This window comes from Papio anubis, chromosome 11, assembly GCF_008728515.1.
Source record: "Papio anubis isolate 15944 chromosome 11, Panubis1.0, whole genome shotgun sequence".
Lineage (NCBI taxonomy): Eukaryota > Metazoa > Chordata > Mammalia > Primates > Cercopithecidae > Papio > Papio anubis.
Window position 1 is genome coordinate 56,019,759 of NC_044986.1, and position 23,681 is coordinate 56,043,439.

The 23,681-nt window shown below is 39.7% G+C and overlaps 1 protein-coding gene across 1 annotated transcript in view; it reads right to left on the reverse strand.

Moving 5' to 3' along the window:
- CCDC6 (coiled-coil domain containing 6) overlaps positions 1-23,681 on the reverse strand; it is a 120,189-nt gene that overhangs the window by 57,139 nt on the left and 39,369 nt on the right. Inside the window, exon 2 of the mRNA XM_003903922.5 lies at positions 6,555-6,704. Coding sequence (XP_003903971.1) covers positions 6,555-6,704 — 150 coding nt within the window. The remainder of the gene's footprint in view (positions 1-6,554; positions 6,705-23,681) is intronic.

The window sequence follows — 23,681 nt, forward strand, 5'->3', positions numbered from 1 at the left end:
ACCTTTATTTTTCCCTCTACCTACTTTTTCTCACATTTTATGTCAAAAAAGTCAGCATGGGAAGCTTTTGAGCCCTTATTTTTGTCCTTAAGTTTTTTTTTGGAACCTGTGTTAGCATATCACATCTAGCCATAACCTTAGTACATGCACACATGCACACACTTTAAAAGAAACTCAGTAATTTCAACACTGAAGAACTATGTCAGGTTTATTATATTATCTACTCATAACAAATGACATTGCAATGAGAGATTTTTGCCATGCTACTAACAGAATTTTGGCTTATAATCTGGCCACTGGTGGCTGTAGTATTTAAAATGCATTAAAAACAACCCAGTAGCTCTTTGTAGACGTACTGTGAATGCAATCTGTGAACCTCTTGCTCCTGAAAAGATCAGACAAAGCTGAGGTTCAGGTAATTTGGAATGAAAACAACAAGAAAAAGCTCTGTTCCAACTGTTTTGAAAGCTATTTTGTGATAGCAAATTTCTCTGATCACTATTAAGGGCCCTGAAAAACAACCCAGGAGGGCCACAGATCTAGCCATCTAAATATAAAGGACATATTTCATTTAGATCTCTGCCCTACCACAGGGAGAACCAAGGTTTCATCTGAATGGATGCAATGGCGTCACGGTCTTGGTGCCTTTAAAATTAACTAAATGAAATTTCATACATTATTTATCAGCTTGACATGTGATTTTGCTGCTTGCATAAACAAAATAATTTCATTGCCATTTTAGTGGCTTGGGAAACTTGAAGGGGAGCAAGGGCGAAGAGGATGCTTCAGATTCTAGTGTACATGCTGGAAGAGAACTGGGAGTCTATACTCACTCCCTTTGCCTGCAGAAATGTCATGCTACTCAGAAAGAGACTCTTTCTGGGGTTAAGTAAGCATACACTCTAGAAAAGAAGGAATCCAGTAAGATGGTATTGCAAGGAGAAACCACTTCTCCAGAATTGACAAGTGAAAGAAGGCAAACGAAGTGCTAAGCCCTTTGTCTAGATGAACAGGCAGATTTGGAGACTTAGAAATTCTTCTTCCCCATTTTATTTCTGTGTAAATGAGACAGAAGAATAATTCTGTTGCATGATATCCTTCTGAGCTGCTCAGCTATAAATCATTTGGCAGAGGTAGTTTCAGCAGCAGTTTTGCCCACAACTTCCTTCCTGTCCTCTATCATCTTTCCATAGATGCTAGAAAAACTCCAACTACTTTAGTTCCAGGAAGCATTCTTACCTCAGGAACCAAGTCAACAACAATAAAAATAAGCCATATCACCTCAATAAGAGATCCAGGACTTTTCTTCTTAGGTATTTCCAACCATCAATGTGTCCCCTTTATTAGGGTATGGCTATAATTTTTATTATAGTTGGAGCAGCATTATTTTCTGAGAATCAGATCCTATTTCAAATGTGAATTGAAAGTACCGTACTACAAATCTATTGATTATTTTAAGGTCTGAAATCTGCAAGCTGGATTAGATTGAAAAGATTAAGATATATGTAATATGCAGTACTCTTCTTAACCCAGTCGTAATCTATGGTTAAAAAAAGAGTTTATTAACTTTTGGTAGTGGTATTTGTTGAGAACAGTGTAGACAGTCCAGAACAAGCTGAGTGTGTTCCCAAAGAGCAGAAAGTCAAGTTGAGGCTTTGGCCCTGCATAAAAGCAGGTGGGAAAATCCACAATTCCTAAAACCATTATCAATCTCAGTGTCTGAGATAATTGATAAGTCTTCCAGTAGGCATTTGTGATTGGTGGTTAAGAGTTTGCCAGGGGAATTAGAATTTTTTTTTTTTTTGAGACCGAGTCTCGCTCTGTCGCCCAGGCTGGAGTGCAGTGACGTGATCTCGGCTCACTGCAAGCTCCGCCTCCCGGGTTCACGCCATTCTCCTGCCTCAGTCTCCTGAGTAGCTGGGAGTCTAAAAGGCCATTCTTCAGAATGTTATAGAGTAATTATACTTGGGTGCTGAACTTACACGTTATCTTATTTTCTTTGTGCCCTATTCCTTCTAATTTTGTAACAGCAACATGATACTTTTGTAAGTAGAAAGCATCTTATTTCTTGAAAAGGAAATTTTACAATTCTGATGCCTGGTTTGTCCTTACCTTTTGAAACCACCTCCTTCTGTGTCTTTGACTTAGAGAGCTCAGAGTCCTGCAATGCTAGTAGCATCTCTTTGTCATGGGCAGCAGTGCATGAAGCCTCCTGCAGAGTCAGGCTCATTTGCAAGTGGCAGGGGATTCTGGACTGCCCACATCATTAAGAACTAGTATAATCAGAATGCTCTAATGATTAGCTTAACTGTCTTGTCAGTCTTTGTATGATTCACTCTACTAGTCCTCTATTGTAAAACTTCTTTTCATTTTTTAAAAGTTTCTAGGCTGGGAGTGGTGGCTCACACCTGTAATTCCAACACTTTGGGATGCCAAGGCATGCAGATCACTTGAGGTCAGGAGTTCAAGACCAGCCAGGCCAACGTGGTGAAACCCTGTCTCTACTAAAAATACAAAAATTAGCCGGGCATGGTGGCGAGTGCCTGTAATCCCAGCTACTTGGAAGGTGAACCGAGATCACACCATTGTACTCCAGCCTAGGTGACAGAGTGAGACTCCATCTCAAAAATAAACAAAGAAATAAATAAGATTCATTATACGTCATTTCACTTAAAGACACAGTTTCTAAGAACTTACTGGCAACATTAAGTGAGGACTTACTGTATATTAAATTCTTTCTTTGAGACAGAGTCTCACTCTGTCCCCCAGGCTGGAGTGCAGCAGCATGATCTCAGCTCACTGCAACCTCTGCCTTGGGTTCAAGCAATTATCCTGCCTCAGCCTCCAGAGTAGCTGAGATTACAGGCGTGTGCCACCACACCAAACTAATTTTTTGTATTTTTAGTAGAGACGGGGTTTCGCCATGTTGGCCAGGCTGGTCTCATACTCCTGGCATCAAAGTAATCCACCCACCTTGGCCTCCCAAAGTGCTGAGATTACAGGTGTGAGCCACTACGCTCAGCCTGTATATAAAATTCTGATAAGTTTGCTCACAAATGCTTCTTACAGGTTTTAATTACAAATAATGATTAAAGCACAACCTCTCTTCAAGGCATTCGAGAGTAGAATTTAGCTCTAATGTAGGTTCATGTTAAACAAAAGCAATAGAGTTCTTTTTGGAACAATGTCTCACCAATAAGGTAGTGAATCCCATGGCCTGGTCTCAGAGAGATGTAGACTTCTCAGTCAAGAGTTCTCATGAGATAAAGATACAATGTTGTGTCTGTACTGGATAGACACAAAAGCAAGGGAGAAGAGCTGCATGCTCCCTTTTGTGTGTGTTTTCCTGTTGGTGAGGATGAAAACATATGGAGGTGTTTAAGCCATCTCCCAAAATGGATCTTTTAAAGGGCAAAGGGATTTACTCTTATGTATACTGAATTAAACTTGATTTCATTTTTTAAAGGTATTGCATACCCAACTTGGCCATAGCAGACAGGAAGGGACACGTCTCTTCTACAGCAAGTCTCATTTTGTTCTCAGGATCAAAGAATCCCTTTGAAATGCACATAAAAGCATTGTCCAATCAGTATCAGAAATAAAAGTCAAAGCACTCTGACAAAACAAAAATTGATCTGTCCATAGCCTCTCAGTGGCCTTTGGGTGAAAAATGTTGAACACTTTCATAGTGAACAGGTCAATGCACCCATCTGTCTGTGGGTGACACTTGTAGCATGATTTCTCTTAGCAGGCTTTTTTTTTTTAGCAAGGTCCTATGCAGAAACAAACATCCTAGAAAGCCATATTAAAATAATTACGTAGTTGAAAAAGTCTATTGGTATCAAGTAGTCCAAAAATCTTCCAGATGGAAAACAGTATTTCCATGCTGGGTGGCAGAAAATGTGGGCATTCAACAAAAGACTGGTTAAACCTATTAAGGAAATACATATTGGGAGTCTGAGGGATGAGTATGATAGGCTGAAGAGCCCTTCCCCTGCTGCAGCTATGATATCCCTCAATCGGCCAACAATGGAGGGCAGGTTCTTAGACACTTATCAAAAAATAGACATGTTGTGATACCTGGTGTCTAAGGCAACAGATCTCCTATCATGCCTCAGAATGGCAACAGCTTCAGAACTTGCCAGAGACCTGAATCTAAAACTACCTGCTATCCATCTCCTTTCAAACACCTAAAGACCAGGGGAAGGGAATGGGCATTATTGTTTAATGGGCACAGAGTTTCAGTTTGAAAAAGTTCTGGAGATGGATGGTGGTGATGGCTGCACAACAAGGTGAAAATGCTTAACGCCACTAAATTGCACACTCAAAAATGCCTAAGTGGTAAATTTTATGTTATGTAAATTTTACCACAACATTAAAATAAAAAGCCTAAAAACCAAGCTAGGATGCATGACAAATTGTCTCAGGGACATGCTAACCATCCATCTGTCCAGATTCTACAAGCTGAATCACCAACAAGCTACAGACCCATCTAGAGATCCTCAAACAATGTTTTCACAGAATCACACCTTCATACTATGCCCTTACTTTGGCTGAAGGCAAACACAAGACAGGCCCGCTTGAAGGCTATGGCTACACATTGTATACCACTTTTGGCAAAAACAGTTTATTTTGTTCTGTTTATATACCATTCAATCCCTTTAGAAAGATCCACTATCCACTGAAAAATGTTTCCAAGTTTTTAGTCTATGACCTTTTTTTCTCCTGGCCGAGAAATACTGTTTTAGATATAAGAATTATGAAAACACAGTCACTACATTTCTACATCATAGCAATATTCAGAGGATGCTTAGAGCTTCAATTTTAAGTTCAAGCCTTCTTACACCAAGTATACAACTATAAATAACTTCCTTTGCTGTTGCATTATGTTCTTATGTTTTCATTCTTTTTTATGTTTTCATTCTTATGTTCTTATGTTTTCATTCTTTTTCAGTATCTTATTTTAAGGAACATCAATATCCTTGGGAGGTAGGTGCATTACATAAGTGAATGAGAGGTCAATTACAGACTATATAATCACTCATGCTGGAGATATATAATAGAGAAAAGGAACATGATCTGGCTAGGTCTTGACTGTCCTATAATGTACTTTGGCTAAAGACTCCAAAAAACAACCATGTAAATTGGGAAAAAAAAAAAGTTTCTTGCAGTCTCAAAAATTATGGCACCTGATTACACATACACTTAGGAAAAACAAACCATAATTACATCCCCATGATTCTAGAAGCACCAGGTAAAATAAGTCATTTAATGCTGCCCCAGTGAGATATACTAAAAGGTCAAACTAACCTTCTCCATCCATTTCTCTCTAAATCACAATGCAAATGAGTAAACAAAAACTTTCAGTACAAAAATGTTGCCAAAAATCTCTGCTAGACAGTAATGCCTGGGTACCTGTTCTTCACATTTCAGGAACTACCATATAAACCAACTCTTGTGCAAGATTAAAAGTATCTTTATTCAGTAATTAGGTAGAAAAATGAGACTAATAGAAAGACAGGTAAAAGCTGCCTGGAACATGTTATGGTCTTAACATTAAAGTTTCTTCATCAGAGTTTCCAGTATCCTCTTACAGGACCATCTATGTGGGGAGGTAAGAAAATAACTTAGGAAGATTTTTTAAAAAGCCTCAAATAACTTCTTATTACAACCTCACTAATATATATACTTTAAGCAAATTAATGAAATTGTTATTGATGATGTCAAAATATCTATATGGGGTTGTTTCACAGACATCTAAAGACAAAATGGTAATAATGTTCTGATAATTTTATACCTCCTCACTATTTTGGACAAGCTATGTTAAATAATGAAAACTCAATATCCCACTTATTTTTAAGTTCATACTAACCCACAAGATATTTTCCCTATGCAAATTTTACTTTGTATTTTACCAGTAAGGTTTGAAGGGGGGGGGGGAAAAGGGGAGAGAATGAGCCTCTGAAGTAGAGAAATCAAACCTTCCTATATGTTGTGTGTGGCACCTTCTATATATTACTTGCGATCAATGTTGAGTTTTAATAGCAGTCTGATATTTGTTCAGTAACATATTACTCACCCATTTGAACATGGTTGATTGCGGGTAGTTTTAACTATCATGGATACCTTTCTATTTCCTAAAGATGTTTCACGTTATATCCTATTTTAGTGCAAAAGACCCACCTATGACTGCCAAAAAGTTTATGTACTTATTATCGACTCAACATAAAAGGAGAAAAATTTCACATTTGGCATTAGTCCCCATACTTCCAAAATGCTACATTCAACATCTCATGCCAAGATCTTGTGCTCATCAGCAATTTTTTAGAAATGCTCAGGGTACAAAATAGCTTACCTAACATACGCAGATGAGCTAGAAAACCACAGTCTTGACTATTACATCATTGCCACCCTTACCTGGTATTGTGAATCTCCAAAGAACTTAAGCTACAACCTCATCAGCAAATGTTACAAGTAAAGTGCCATATCAAAGTCATTTTCTCCTAGAGAGGAAAACAGGCAGGGAAGATGAGGGAGTAGAAAAGATAATTTACCTGCATCAATTTTCTGGAGAGCTCATTAGTGAGGAACTCTTCTTCTTTCTCATAATTTACAGCAAGTGTTTCTTTCTCCTTCTGTAAAGCCTGAATTTTCTTGAATAAAGTGTTACTAATGAATTCTTCTTCCTGCTCAGCCCTGGCTTGCTGTTTAAAAAAAAAAAAAAGAAAGAAAGAACAAAACAAAACACGTTAGGGAAACAGGAAATTTACTAATTGAAATATAGTTTATTTCCGGAAAGGGTACCCATTTTAAATAGAGCTCTATTTTTAGCTGTGAACCAACACACTCAAGAAATGCAAAACAGAGGAATTCAGCAGAGTCTATAGAAACGAATATTACTATTAGGCCAAAGAGGCCCCCCCTCACTATGTGTGGTCCTTATTCTTAAAGTGATATTTCAAAGAAATTAGCAAAGATCACATTGAAGTTTTTATGAAACTGTCCCGAATCAATAACCAGAATACAGAAAGATCCTTCTAATGTAGCAGACGGGTCCAGTCCTGGCTATGTACATCAATTCACGATAACTCTCACAGGTTGCTACATCTCGAAGGTTTACAATTAAAATATCTGGGCAACATTTTTTACTGGAGGAGAGCTCAACTCACTTCAAAGTAAAATTATATCACCTCTTTATAATGTCACCTAAAGGGTTTGGATAGGTTTGGACACGCCATTAAAAAGGCATTATGGGCCAGGTAGTGACTTCCACATGTAATCCTAGCACTTCGGGAGGCAGAGGTGTGTGGATCACTTTGAGCTCAAGAGTTGAGACCAGCCTGGGCAGCATGGCAAAATCCTGTCTCTATCAAAAATACAAAAAATTAGCCAAGCATCGTGGCCCATGCCTGTGGTTCCAGCTACTCGGGAGGCTAAGGCAGGAGGATCACTTGAACCCGGAAGATGGAGGTTGCAGTGAGCTGAGATCATGCCACTGCACACCAGCCTGGGTGACAGAGCTGACAGAGATTATGTTGTCTCAAAATAATAAATAAAATAAAAAATAAAAGGCATTACAAATGTACATGGACACATGTTCACTGAATAGCTGAATAATTACTAGAAAAAAAAATTACACCAAATGGCTGAAAACTAGTTATTAGGAGGTAGTGGGAATCTAGGGGTGAGGGGTAAAGGTGGGTGAGAGGGGCTTTACTTTTCACTTTATTTCCCTACTCGGAATTTTTTAGAGATGAAGTCAATAAGAGGGATTCATGAATTTTAAAAACAGAAGAGAAGGGAGTCAAGCATTATTCAATGGAGATGAAAATATTCTTCTGTAGATACCCTCCTCTCTCCCTGAAAAAAAAGTTTTAATAGATTAGGCTTATTATTATTCTGTCTAAACAGAAAAGCCTAACCATCTTTGAAGGAAATTAACCTTTTCAAAAAGGGCATCCGTGTTTCAAACAAACTCAATTCTATTTAAAGAACTTTTTAAACCACAACATTTTGATTCATTTATACCAAATAATGCATTTCTGTTTTATCTGTCAATCGAGGGAGGAAGAGCCACATGAATTCCAAGCCTCCAGCACCTGTCATTTATAATATTCCAAGAGAACCAGACCAGCAGAAGACAAAAGGGCACCCACATTAAACGATTACCACCTCTTAATGTAAAAGGCTCCGACAATCAATCCCGACTCTGGCAGTTTCGATTTCTGTATATACTCACCAGCTTCCCCAACATCCACACACTCTAATATCCACAGTTTCTATGGAGTCCACCCTCCCTGCTCCCCATCACTGTGGCCCTAGAGGAGGTATACCAGCTTTTGGTACTGCTTGCTGAGCAATTCTACAAAGAGAGTCACACATAGTACGCAGACTGAAAAACAGAGCTACACAAACACAAAGAGTGGAGGCTTTGGGAGAAGGTCTAGTACTCCCATTTTTTAAGCCATTCTGGGGCAGTCCAAGAGAGCTAAGCAACAAAGACAAAATCCTTCAGCTAGTAAATTTGTATTACCAGCCAAGGCACCCAGTGAGCAGTCCATAGGTTCCCCCAGTGGTTCCCTTACATACCTCCCATTTCGTTAACGCTTCTCAATGTCTTACTCTTTCCACTATAGTCAAGGAAAACTGCTAAGAACTCGTACTTCTCCTCTCCCTTTAAATCAATCCCCACTTGCCTTCCAAACTCTCAAACTTACGGATTTCACACTAGTGCCATGAGCAGGAATCCAAAGTATTTATTTAAGACATATTTGACACATACATATCCAAGCCTGCCATCTATCCAAACTACTTGTTTTTCTGGTTTTGACTGACAAAGTCCTACATGATTTGAATTCTAACTATTCTAAAAGTTAAAGAACAGAAAGGTTGAGAGGAACTGTAGCGCTCTTGCAGGTGATTCTAGCCTTGGCATTCAAAAGGGTGGTTGCCATAAACTCATTTCATTATCAGATCAGACTCAACTTCTTGCACATTAACGCACATTTAGTATTTTAGATAACTGGTAAATTTTATTATAAGCAGTAAAAGTGAAGTGGACTCAGAGGCTAGGCAGAGCACCTTTCCCTTTACACAGGGGACTGGAAGTGATAAATAGAAAATAAGAAACAAAGATATTATTCCTGTGAGAAGTTGAAAATCAACCTTAAGAGTTTATTTGTGAAGCACCACCGCCCCCCAAATCATCTAGCTACTAAGTTAGAGACAGGAGATTTCACTGTAACATACAAAAGAACTTTCGGTAGAAAGTAGATTGTGGCTCTAGGCCAGGCGTGGTGGCTCATGCCTGTAATCCCACCACTGTGGGAGGCCAAGGCAGGTGGATCACGAGGTCAGGAGTTCAAGACTAGCCTGGCAAAGATGGTGAAACCCCGTCTCTACTAAAAATACAAAAATTAGCTGAGCATGGTGGTGAGTGCCTGTAATCCCAGCTACTCGGCAAAGATGGTGAAACCCCGCCTCTACTAAAAATACAAAAATTAGCTGAGCCTGTAATCCCAGCTACCCAGGAGGCGGAGGTTGCAGTGAGCAGAGATCGTGCCACTACACTCCAGGCTGAGTGACAGAGTGAGAACCTGTCTCAAAAAACAAACAAACAAACAAACAAAAAACAAACCCCAAAAAGAAAGTAGATTAGTGGCTCAAGCAGAGGGGATGGGGAATGACTGCTCAAGGCTACACAGTTTCTTTTTGAGGTGATGAAAATGTTCTGGAATTAGGGCTAATACTTTGCAAAACCTTCCCAATATACTAAAAACCACAGAACTATATACTTTAAAAGGGCGAGTGTTACAGCATGTGAATTGAATTATATCTTGATTTTTAAAAAAGGACTCATAATCAACACACTGTATTCACAGAGGACCAGTTTCCTTTGCGTTTCTTCCCAAGGACGGCAGCAAAATGTAAAAATGGAGAGAGCCAGGCCTGCTCTAAATGTGCCTTCCAAAGATGTGTCACAGGTCCTGGGAGGCCGAGGCTTTGGCAAACAAAATTACTCACTGTTTTAGAATAGCTACTTATTTCTAAGCGAAGCTTATTAATAGAAAATGCCACTCTTCAGGACCACTGAATGAACATCAGAAACTGTTGTGGCGCAGCCTGTTAAAATCTGGCTGACTTAGCAAAGGGTTAACATGGCCTAACACAGCTTTAATCAGAGGTCTCCTTTAGCTAAGATTTTGCCAGTTCTTAGTTCTAATTGCCTGTTAGGGCATCTAAACACCCAGAGAAAACATCAGTACAAGATTTCCAGGTCCCCCAAACGTAAAACCCCAGCTCCCTCTTTTTCCAGTTGGTGCAGATCATCTTAGGAATGAGCATATAAATGAGGACAAAAGGCAAACATGCTATATCCCATACAGTCTCAGGAAAAAGAAAATTTAAATTGGATACCGTGTCCTGACAATATGCATAAACTTAATTACGAGAGAATGAACCATGCATCATAAAAAAGTATTCAGTGTCCACTTGACCTCTCCCTGCAGATTTCTCCCCATATTACATGGAGTATCATCTCAATCTCAGTCTTAGTCCTGTTTGTTCCCCGCTAATCCCAAGACAAGACTTTTTATTTAAGCTATAAAACAAATTACCTTTCCAAGGTATTGCCCCAAAAGCAGTCAGCAAGGAGCCAGGTAGACAGTGGCCTATAAGCAAAGAAGCAAGCCCCAGGTACCATTCACAAGGCATGAAGGTGCACAGAGGGGAGAAAAAACAGGCTACCTCATGAAATCTCATTATTAGGTTTATCAATATATTTCCCTTTTTACCTAAAATGCTTGCAAGTCTCAGCATATCTAAACACATCCCAATTCAAAATTAAAAATCTATTTCCAAAGCTAAATAAATGAAGCAACGTTTACCTATAGCTCTGTAAATTCTCAAATAAAAATGTGAACAAAAAAATTAGGAACTCTTTGAAGGAAGAAACATTTTCCTACTGTTTTCTGTTTGTAGGGTAGACTGGGAAAATCTGGGGGAAACAGAAAAATTTATGATATTTTCGTGTTCCATATTCCGGTTCTAGTAGCTATATTTAGAAATTAAATTTGGTACAATCATAATCAATTATTTGTGTAATTTAACACATTGCCCCTCACCCAGCAGTAATCACTGTCTGTAAATGTGAGGACTAGACCACAAAGCAACTCTTCCTCATTCTTTTCCCATCCTACTAAAATCTAATAAAAGGGAAATAAAAGGGAGAGTAGGAACAGGAGAAAATTACGAAGTCTCGTGGGAAAAATAAACACCAAAAATATAACAGAAAATATTTTCTTCTGAGTCACCACATATTTAGGCAACCACACTCTAAATGAGCATAATTTTCTGCAGATAAGGAAAACACAGTTTGTTCTGACCTACTGCTAACATGACCTGAGCACAAATTTGATAGATTCTAATGTGATTGTTTAGTGTTTCTGTTCTTTTATCAATGGCATTTTGGAGATCAAGGGTTAGTACAGAAAGAATTTTAAAACCCTTCACAATAGCACTCAACCACTGAAGAGAAAATCCAAGTGCCAAAACCAAAATCACGTAGGGTGGTGCAATTCATAATCTATTAAGCATAAGAAAAAGAACAGTTCTTCAAAGCAAGAAATGACAGACAAACATCTATTTGATAGCAGCCCTATGGATACGGTCAGGAGAAAGTTCAAGTGCCTACCAAGATAACATATTTGCACAGATTTTTTTTTAAAAGAATTACTTTTAAGTTAGTTGATGACTTGTTCTAGTAACAAAGAATCACGAAACTAAGACATCTTGAAGCTTTAAGAAAGAGTCCAGGCAGGCTCTATTTATTATTCTCATTATTTAAGTTTACTAGTTTGTTGTCTAGTCACAAATTAATGATCTTAACATCTCAGTTTAAAATAGCATCTGAAACCACATTATTAGGATAGCAGGGACCACCCAACACACAGGCAACCGAATAAAAACTTGTTCTGTTTAAACTGTCCTTTCCTAGGTATACTACTGCACATAATGATTGTTCTGGGAGATGGTCAGAGTTTAGCAGAATCCCTCATGACCAATGGCTGGCAACTCTTATAGGATTAGCTTGACTGTTGGTCACAGAAATGGGTTTAACAACACCAACCGCTGTCCTGCAGGCATCTGTTTAATATTTAAGTGCCAGTGCAGCAGGGGTAGGTAACAGATGACACGGAGAACAAGCCTGTATGTGCCTTTATTTCTTGTATTAGAAGAAGCAAGAAGAAGATTTCAATCACATGCCTGAGAATTACGATTCTCCATTTAGTCTTAGGAAGCACTAGACTAGTATATGTTTCCTCCACATACTGCACACTAGTTCACAAAAAAAGCAACTAATAGTTGATAATTGAAGCATTCATATTATTTCCTCCATTCCAGTATTGCCAGCAAGTCACTAATATACACAGGGATTGGAGCAGAATCATTATTAGCCCTGGCAAATGCGCTAATTCTGCCTCAGATACTAAGCCTAGGCCATAGTTACAGGACTGCAGGGCAAGAGAGACAATAGCACCAAAGAGTGACTTTCTGGATAAGAATTCTTAAGTTACTAAATTTTACCAACTGTGGTTTCTCTCAAACCAGCTTTCATGAAAGACCAGGTGGTCGTCACTGCCCACCCCCATCTGCAGTGGACAGACACATGTCCTTCTGGGCATGTCCCACTGCACATGACTAGAACACAGCTTTGCATACACACCTCATCATGTCAGTTCAACATCCAACCTGGTCCATGCCTGGTTCAAGAAGATGGATCCACTGGTCACTTGCTTGGATACAGAGCAATGAGAAATTGCTAGAAAAGTAGCTAAATGTTTACGCTGGATTTATGAACTTATTTCCTTATAGGCAAGGGACACACAGTTGAAGTACTAGCCTGCAGACCACCCTTTAGAGGAGGTTCATAGACACTGTCACACTTGACTCACACTGCCTGGTTTACAAGGTGGTTGTGCCTTTGTCCAGCTGTATGACCCTAGGGGAATCATAGAACCTCTTCAGGGTGCTGTTTTCTCCTCTAAAGTGAAAATAAGGGCACCTCCCTCTGGGTTGGTTGTAAAGATAAACTGAAATAATTCTCATAAAGAGCTTATCCCTAGTGTCTTGCATGCATTAACACTAAAAAGATACAAAAAGAGTTGGGGAGGGGACATGAACAGAAGGATTAATGAGAAAACAAGGAAGGTTTCTGGAAAAAAAAGTGTGTGTGTGTGTGTGTGTGTGTGTGTGTGTGTGTATGAAGGTAAAAGAATCTCATGTTGTGTTCTCAAACGAAAATCATACAAAAGACACAAACCACCATAAATAAGTTCCAGCAGAAACAATCCATTTTGGATCCCATATATATGCACTAACTCCCCTAAATCCTCATCATCCACTAGGCCTGATACTCAAATTCTCAGAAACTATAAAATAGCTTTATAAAACATTTAGAAAACAAAATATGATGAATGAGCAGCAAGAGACCAACACAAAAGATCAGGCAGGTTTGAAAAGAAAACAGAACTTCTTAAAATAAATGTTTAGATTCATCTTGGGTTTTCCATTTCAATAGCAAATCTGACACCACCGAATAGCAAAGCAAGTAAACCAAAGACAAACCTAACAATTAATCCGAAATGTGGCATAAAGAAGCAAGATGATGGAAAATGAGAAAGATTATCAAATCACATAGGAAGGGAAATTAAAAGATTTAATACACATATAAGTAAAGACTAAGAAGACAAGTACAGAGAAAAAGAGGGAAAGAGTAACAAAAGATGATGGCTGGGAATTTCCCAGAACTAATGAAAGACATGAATCTAGAGATACAGAAACCAACACTTTGGGAGGCTGAGGCAGGCATATCACTTGAGGCCAGGAGTTCAAGACCAGGGTGGCCAATGTGGTGAAAGCCCATTACTACTAAAAATACAAAAATTAGCTGGGTGTGGTGGCACACACCTGTAATCCCAGCTACTTGGAAGGAAGGCTGAGGCATGAGAATCACTTGAACCTGGGAGGCAGAGGTTGCAGTGAGCCGGTATTGTGCCACTGTACTTCCAACCTAGGCAACAGAGTGAGATTCTGTCTCAAAATAAAGTAAAATAAAATACCTTAAGCCACTCTGGATGGAACAATAAACCCTCCAATCCCAGAGTCCAGGCAAAAAGGCACTGCTTCAGCATGAGAGGCATAAGCAAAACTGGTCTGTGTGTAGGAAACCCTCCCATCCCCAGGACTCAGACACAGATCCAATGCCCCCAAGGAAAGGCTGGAAACTCTTCTGCCCATATACACATCAGACTCAAGGCAGTTTGACTACCAGACGAAGAAGGTAAGAGGAAAGCTGAGGAGACCCTATCTCCATGACCCAGGTACCAGGGCCTACCTTAAACTGGATCAGAGGAACTGAGAACCATTCCCCTGCCTCTACAATGAGCCCAGATATGAGATCTAAACCACTAACGGTAATCTAATGCTTAAGAAGGGGCCAGGGCTAGATTATACTATAGCCCAGGCATTTGAGAACTTATAAAAAAGCTGAGAACATAAAGCAAGAACACTGAGGAAAGTGGGGCACTCCAGGCACTATTTTAAGTGTAAGGGAATAGCAGTTCACAGCTGGAAGAATTTAAAACCTGTGGCAGAATGAAGGAAATAACATGAAGACCCAAATCCAACTCAATTACTGATCAAATTAACTCACAATCCTGTATACGTGACCTAATAGAAGAAGACGCGTGCTCATTTCTAGGCATAAAAACGACTGGGCATGATGGCTTATGTCTGTAATCCCAGCACTTTAGGAGGCCAAGGTGAGTGGATCACTTGAGCTCAGGAGTTCAAAACCAGACTGGGCAACATGGTGAAATCCCATGTCTATGAAAAAATTTAAAAAGTAAGCTGGGTGTGGCTGGGCACGGTGGCTCATGTCTGTAATCCCAGCACTTTGGGAGGGCAAGTTGGGTGGATCACTTGAGGTCAGGAGTTTGAGACCAGCCTGGCCAACATGGTGAAACCCCATCTCTACTAAAAATGCAAAAACTTACCTGGCCATGGTGGTGAGCACCTGTAATTGCAGGCACAAGAACTGCTTGAACTCGGGAAGTAGAGGTTATAGTGAGCCAAGATCTCTCCACTGGATTCCACCCTGGGTGACAGAGTTAGACTGTTTCAAAAAATAATAAAAAGAAAATTAAAAAAATAATCTGGGTGCAGTGGTATGTGCTTGTAGTCCAGCTATGCAGGAGGCTGAGATGGAAGGATCACTTAAACCCAGAAAGGTCGAGGCTACAGAGAGCCTTGATCGTGCCACTGCACTCTACTCTAGGCAACAGAGTAAGACTCCAACTCAAAAAACAAAACAATTTACTTTGGTCTCTACTGGTCTTCTACACACAATGTCTGGCATTCAATCAAAAAGTACCAAGAAAAAAAAAAAAGTCACAATAACATAAAAACAAAATCAGAGATAAGACAACCGAAAAGACTCAGAGATGACCTAAATGTAGGAATTATCATACAGTGATCTTAAATAACCATGCTTAAGATGTTTAAAGATCTAATGGAAAAGGTAAACAACATACAGAAACATATGGGAAATTTCACTGAGATAGAAACCAGAAGAGTTACATGGAAATGACAGGAATTTAAAAACTAATCACAGATGAAGAATTCCTTCAATTGACTCATCAGCAGACTTGGCGTGGCTTAAGAAACTTTACTTAGTAAACTGAGTAAGTCAATAGAAATTATTTTAACAAATAAATTGAAACAAAGAATGATGGAAATGAGGGACAAACAGATTATCCATGGGTTATCAAATGGTCTAACCATTTTTTTCTTCTAATACTCCAGTTACACTAATAAGACAGAAGACTTGAGAAGATATGGAAAGTTTCTTCCAAAATTAATGAAACAGAATGAACCACAGATTCAAGAAGCTCAGAGAGTCCCAATCAGGATAAATTCAAAAGGAACAGAAAACAGACACATTTCCCCAAATAATTAGAATCAAACTACAGAAAATCGAAGACAAAAAAGCAGCCAGAGAAAAACGACAGTATAAAAATAGTGAAAAGGCAGCTGGGAAACTGAAGGATACTTACAATACATTGTAACAAACAAGTGACTTGTATCCTACATAAAGAACAACTTGATAAAGAAATATAACCTCTGGCCCAGCAAAGTGGCTCACACCTGTAATCCCAGCACTGTGGGACATAGTGGACGGGAGTTCAAGACCAGTCTGGTCAACATAGTGAAACCCTGTCTCTGCTAAAATCACAAAAAATTAGCCAGGCAGGGTGGTGGGTGCATGCCTGTAGTCTTAGCCACTCAGGAGGCTGAGGCATAAGAATCGCTTGAACCCAGGAGAAGGAGGTTGCAGTGAGCTGAGATCATGCCACTGCACTCCAGTATGGGTGACAGAGCCAAGCTCTGTCTCAAGAAAAAAAAAATTATATATATGTATATATATACACACACACACACACGCACCACACACATACATATATACACACATATATACATATAAAACCTTCGATGGGAAAATGACACAAGCAGGCATTTTTAAAAATGAAGATTTAAATGACAAATTATTAAAAGTTCATAATCACCCTCAGAAGCAGTTAAAAAGGTTTAAGATCACAATATCTGATCTTAATCACAATATCATATCCCAGAGATTGACAAATAACAATTTTGATAATATCAAGTGTTGACAAGCATGAAGATCAGTGGGAATTCTTATATAACATATATGGCAGTGTACATTGGTACAAATATTTTGAAAAACTAAGTATTTTTGTACTCTACTATGCAGCAATTCTACTGCTACGTATATGCCCTACACATAAACTCTTCCACGTATAGAAGAAAGCAGTTGTAACATATTCATTGTATTGCTGATCCTTAAATAAAATACTGGAAAACACCCCAAATACCTATTCAGAAGAAAAACCATATATTCACACAGAAAATTAAAAAGCAAAGAAATAAAAAGAAATACAGTTAAATACAATATGAATAAAGCTACGAAACACAGTATGGAGTGAAAGAAGCTGCAAGGAAGTACATTTTTTAATAAACTAAAAAAATCAGAAGAAATGATAAATTGCTTAGGGATACACTTATGAGATGAAGAGGTGGGAGGAACAGAATAGGAGTGAAATTCATAGGTAGATACAATGGTATCAGTACCATTCTTGAGTGGTAGGAATCCAGGTGCTCATTCTGTCATGCTTTATAACTTACAGGTGTTATATGGTCCACTTATTCTTTTGTCTGAATAAAATATTGCATAATGAAAATGTTAAACAACGTTATAAATATAACTTCGTGGATAAACCATTTTCCCTCTTAGAATTCATACATGTTTTAATACAAAGCTGAAAAATATTATGCTACATGACAGAAGCTTGATGCCAAAGACCACATATTATATGACCTCATTTATAGAAAAAGTCCAGAATGGGCAAATTTATAAAGACAGAAAGATGTGTGGTTGTGTAAGGTTGGGGCAGGGAAGGCTGGGTGGTGGGGAGAGGAATAGGGAGTGCTAAAATTAGATTATAGTTCAACTCTGTAAATATAATAAAAAACACTGAATTGTATATTTTACATGTGTAAATTTTATGGTATATAAAATTATATATCAACAAAGCTGTTTTTTAAAAAAAGCATTCTCTATAACATACATGTTTCTCATATATCAGAAATATCAATGAAATATAAAAATGTTAAATAACCTTAGAAAGCAAGGAGATACAGACTTAAATGTATGACATAATTCAATAAAACGTGAAAAAGCCCTAACTTTACATCACTATAACAATTCACTATAAAAAATGGGGCATGTCTAATACTTATCACTTTGATGTATTTAGAAAAATAGCTAGCCCATTGTTCAAGTATCATTTCTACTATAGTTATAGGCACATTCCAACTTATAAATGCGCTAAAAGTTACAAATGTTCTAATTTATAAGTTAGTTGTTAGGATAACATTTTCTATTGCAACAACATAAACTGCAGTTAGTTCCTATGGCCAGCTTTCAAAAACTCATTCATGCCATGATGTAACTGAATTCTGCTATGAAAAGTAGCCTGAATCTGGGTTCTAAAAGCAGAGATTCAAAGTAGAAGAGAAGAAAGTCCCCCCACCTTTAAGTATGGAACCAGTTTAAGGCATAATTTTCAAAAGCTCCCTTGGTAGTTTACTCTTCCTCTCAGAATTCTTTACCACCTACTGCTACACTTACCAGATGCACAGTCCACTCAAATTGCTAAGTCCCTAACCCCAGTAAAGCATAACAACCAAACAATGCTTTCCCAAAAATAAATCATGCCCGCAAATCAGCAACCTTCCTTTCCTTACAAAACAAAGCTAGCACCTAACAACCCTTTCAGTGGGCATCTGAGAAGAAAGCAATCAGATTGATCCAAATGATTAATATACTAAGACGTGAAAGGCTTAACCCTGATGATTGTTTATTTTTTTTATTATACTTTAAGTTCTAGAGTACATGTACATAACGTGCAGGTTTGTTACACATATATACATGTGACATGTTGGTGTGCTGCACCCATTAACTCACCATTTACATTAGGTATATCTCCTAATGCTATCCCTCCCCCGACCCCATGACAAGACCCAGTGTGTGATGTTCCCCTTCCTGTGTCCAAGTGTTCCTTGGTGGTCTAGTAGTTAGGACTCCGCGCACTCTTAACCCTGATGATTGTTCTGCGGGGTGTAGGAGGGCATGATAGGATCCCTGCCAGAGTATTTTCTGCCAGAACAAGCTTACTCAATCAGTTACCTATTGTTATGTAACAAACCATGCCAAAACTTAAGGCTATAAACAACAACAATGTATTGTCCTTACTCTACGGGTTAATGGGTGGTTTCTTGGCTGGTTTCACTGGGCTCACTCACATGGCTGCATTCAGGTGGAGGTTCAGCTGAGCTGAGACCCAAGATCAAAGCCAAGATCAAGGGATAGGAAATAGACTCCCACCTCTTAATGACAGAAACAGTATAGACCTCCTCAGATGTATGCATGACATATAAAAAAGGGATCAGACAAAAAAGGGCTGTGCCTAACAAGTCTCAAACCACACACATTTGTAAGAACGAGAGTCACAAACTACAAGGGAGCAATGAGTACATCGGTGTTCTGTGTTTGTGATTCATATCAACGATTAACTTAACACGCGATCTTCAAGTTGATCAAATTACTACCTCCAAAACATTTCAGCTCAGAAGCTACTGGGGAAGTTCTTCACCACCCTTGGAAGATGTGTTGTTAATTATGGAGGCCTCTAACCAGCTTTTTACGAGAAACCTATCAATGCCCCACCCTCTACATCTCTACCTATCCCTGACACCGGAGGTTTCCAGCTCTGGCTCAGGGGCAATGTAACACCTGAAGAACGGGCTATAACATTTCAACAGTTATACATTCTTGGAAAATGTGAGGTGTTTCTCAGTTGCACCTGTGCAGAGAAAAGGAGGTAGTCAAGTACCTCCTAACTTCAAAGAATCAACAGGGGGAGCTCTGTGATAAAGTGACCTCTGCAACAGAAAGTAAGGCCAATTACAGACAGAGATGACTGCCAAATCCAAGGCTCCTCCCACCCTTCCCAGCAAGGTGCATTCCCTAGGACAGAGAAATCTTAAAGGAAATTAAAAACAACAAAACAAAATAAAAATCCAAGCAAAGAATAAAACTCACTGGCAGTTGATCTCCATGTGGACGTTGATTGATTGTAAAATGACTGCAAAAGAGTATGATTCCAGCTGGGTGCGGTGGCTCACACCTGTAATCCCAGCACTTTGGGAGACCGAGGCGGGCAGATCACAAGGTCAAGAGATAGAGACCATCCTGGCCAACATGGTGAAACTCTGTCTCTACAAAAATTAGCTGGGCGTGGTGGTGCGTGCCTGTAGCCCCAGCTACTCGGGAGGCTAAGGCAGGAGAATCTCTTGAACCCAGGAGATAGAGGTTGCAGTAAGCGAGATGGCATCACTGCACTCCAGCCTGGCAACAGAGCGAGACTCCATCTCAAATAAATAAATAAATAAATAAATAAATAAATAAAAAATATCATTCCTATCATTCCAGATTAAATACTGGCCATGCATCATTCACTGTGTGCCTAATGCCAAGCTTCTCTACGCCAGGAATCCTAAATTTCTAAATAAGTTCCCATGACTTCTGACATGGGCAGAGTGAACCTCAACACTAGCCCCAGAAGGTTATCTTCCATCTGCCTCCTCTCCCCACACCCCATAATAAGTTCCTAACCAGAACTGCTGCCAAGTAGAAAAATAAACTACAATCATTCGATTTCTAAAAGCTATCATCTATGATGGAGCGTCTCCTACATGGGAAGCACTGTGCACATGTGACACTGCATACTACAGACACTGTCCCCACCCCGAAGGGGTATATAATCCTCCCAGCAATTAAAGAAAAGCAACATCATTAATCTATACATTTAGCAATTGGCCTTGGAATGATCTTGTCTTGGCTACATAAATAGCCTCAAGAATAAAGAGATTTAAAATGGGATTAAGCTGCACAGAAGAAAAAGCTAAGCATTTTTATCTACTGCAGTAACAGAAGAAATACAAGAGACTACTCAAGGCCTAAGGTCTGGCACATAAGCATCCTCCTGCTGAATAGGGAGGAGCACAAACCTACAGAATTATACCAGCTGTACAGATGCATATACTCGTATAACACTGGACAATCATCATTGATAATGGAGGAGAATGTTTAAGTATTGATTGTGTTCCTGGCACCATGGCAGGCTCTTCCATACAGTATCGCATTTAATCTATACACTGACTCCACACATTTCGGCCCCACGTCATATACAGGGAAAGTAGCTCAGAGAGGTCAAGCAACCTGCCTGAGGATCTCAGCTACAAAGTATGAGGGCTATGATTCAAGCAAACCCTGGAATGGCTCCAAGGCTCCTAGTCCTACTATGGTCTAACTTCAACAATCCAGTAACAATACCTTCCTCTGATCCAAAGGCTGCAGCATCATTCTCCAAAAGTCACTAACTTGCCACAAAAGCCAACATTATTTGTGCTGCTGTCAGTGCCTGAATATCACAAAGCAGCTCTTCTTTAGAAAGACATGCCCTGTAATTTGCTTTCTCAAACTAAGGGTAACTAAATGTTGGGTGACCAACAGGTACTCTTTAATATTTGCAGAAGAGCCACTTTCTGCTATTGCTGCCATCACCTCAAGTAGTAGAATACATATTCCCTGATGGCATACATGCCATATGCATAGTGTTCCTGTGTGTTGACAGCAAGTTGTTGTAGGGTAAATGCACCAGAGAGCAACAACTTAAGCATATCCCAAGAATGACCCATATGGCAGAGGCACCTGAATGTGTGTTCTGAGATAGAGAATCTGGGGTGGCCAATCTGGAGGTTCACATCTTCTAGACCAAAAATTAAATTCTAAGGCTCCCCTAACCATCTGAATGGACCCCTTCTCTCAGCCAAGGGCATTCCAAAGTTAGCCTGAAAAACTGATTCAGGCCAAAAACTGATGGAAGAGAGGGTCAGACATGCCTCATTATACCCTCCTCCCTTTTTGAATTCAGGGAAAGCCAACCAGCATTAACATCAACATAGACCTTAAGTCTGGTAAGAAACATTTATAATCTGTTCTTTCTGAAGCCTGCTACTTTGGAGGCTTCATATGTATGATAAAAATGCAGTCTCCACAGCTCCTTAACATAACGCAGACACTCCTTTCTGTTGATAACTTTTTCAACCAATTGCCTTTTTTTTTTTTTTTTTTTTTTTTACAAGATTTCACTCTGTCACCCAGGCTGAAGTGCAGTGGAGCTATCACGGCTCGCTGCCACCTTGACTTCCCAGGCTTGGGTAATTTTCCCACCTCAGCCTCCCAGCAGCTGGGAATACAGGCACGATACAATGCCCAGTTAGTTTTTGTATTATTATTATTATTATTATTATTATTATTATTATTATTATTATTTTGGTAGAGATGGGGTTTCGCCATGTTGCCCAGGCTTGTCCTGGGCTCAAGCAATTCTGCTTGCCTCAGCCTACCAAAGTGCTGGGATTACAGGTGTGAGCCACTGCTCCCGTCCCAGACAAACTTTAAATCTACCTATGACCTGGAAGCCCCCACTTTGAGTTGTCCTGCCCTTCCAGATCAAAACAATGTAAATCGTATGCGCCATCGATTGATGTATTATGTTTCCCTAAAGCATATAAAAACAAGCTGTACCACCATGAGCACATGTCATCAGGACCTCCTGAGGCTGTGTCACAGGCATGTCCTTAACCTTGGCAAAATAAACTTTCTAAATTGATTGAGACCTGCTTCAGATACAATCTAAGCCCCCATCCCATCCTATGGCACATGGGCTGTACAGAGGATTAAGGCCCTGAGTTTTGGGGTAAATGAAGGTTGCCAGGTAGAAGTTAGTAAGGGGAGGGTGTGAAGTGAAAATTCTATACAAACTGCATGCTGTTTGCAAGGGTTGCTGTTTTCCTGCCAAGCCCATCACCACTGGACCGCGTGATTTTCCTGCCCAGTCCACCACCACTGGGCCATGCAGATATGTTGCCCAGCCCACTGCCACTAGACAGTTTCTGTAATTAAGGTGGTTCTTCTATTCAGCCCACTGCCACTGGATACTCTTCCCTGGATGAAAGCCCCTAATAAAACCCTACGTCTCATTTGCTGGCTCCAGGTCTCTTATTTGGCCTTTGAACCTGGTGCCCTCCCTACTGAGGTTGATAGGGGTTTGGCATGACAACTCTGCTAATTTAACTTTATTCTTCATGCTTTCCTCCCCTTCTCTTTCATGGTTCACTGTGCCTAAGCTTTACAAACAATATGGTTTATGATGAACACCTGTTTTCCTTTGAGATCCTGGAACTTTGGTACATGCCAAGCAGAGCCAGCCCCCAGTAAAAACTCTGGGCTCCAATGAGTATCCCTGTTACATGACACTTTACACGTGTGGTTATAATGCAATGCTGGGGGAATTAAGCACATCCTGTGTGACTCTACTGGGAGAGGACTCTTGGAATCTATGCTTGGTTTCCTCTGGACTTTGTCCCATGCACCTTTTTCTTCTGCCGATTTTGCTTTGCGGCCTTTTGTTCTAATACATCTCAGCCATGAGTATGACTAGATACTGAGCCCTGAGTCTTCCTAGCAAATCGTCAAACCTGAGGGTGGTCCTGGGGACTCCTGACACACTCTGTATCTAAAAAAATGCCTTTTAACCTGTCTTTCAAAAGCCAATGGGAGCCACAGGAAAGAGCACACTTCATCCCTACCACGACCTAATGATCTCAGTGTAGTGGCATAAACCACAGCCCAAAGTCTTCCAGTTAAGTGTAACACGACTAAGAGGGACATGAGACCACTTAGCCAGAAAAGGCTCCTCAGATCTCCAGACTCCTTTTTTCTTTTTTGAGATGGAGTCTCGCTCTGTTGCCCAGGCTGGAGTGCAGTGGCATGATCTCGGCTCGCTGCAAGCTCCGTCTCACGGGTTCACACCACTCTCCTGCTTCAGTCTCCCTACCTAGTAGCTGGGATTACAGGCGCCCGCCACCACACCCGGCTAATTTTTTTGTATTTTTAGTAGAGATGGTGTTTCACC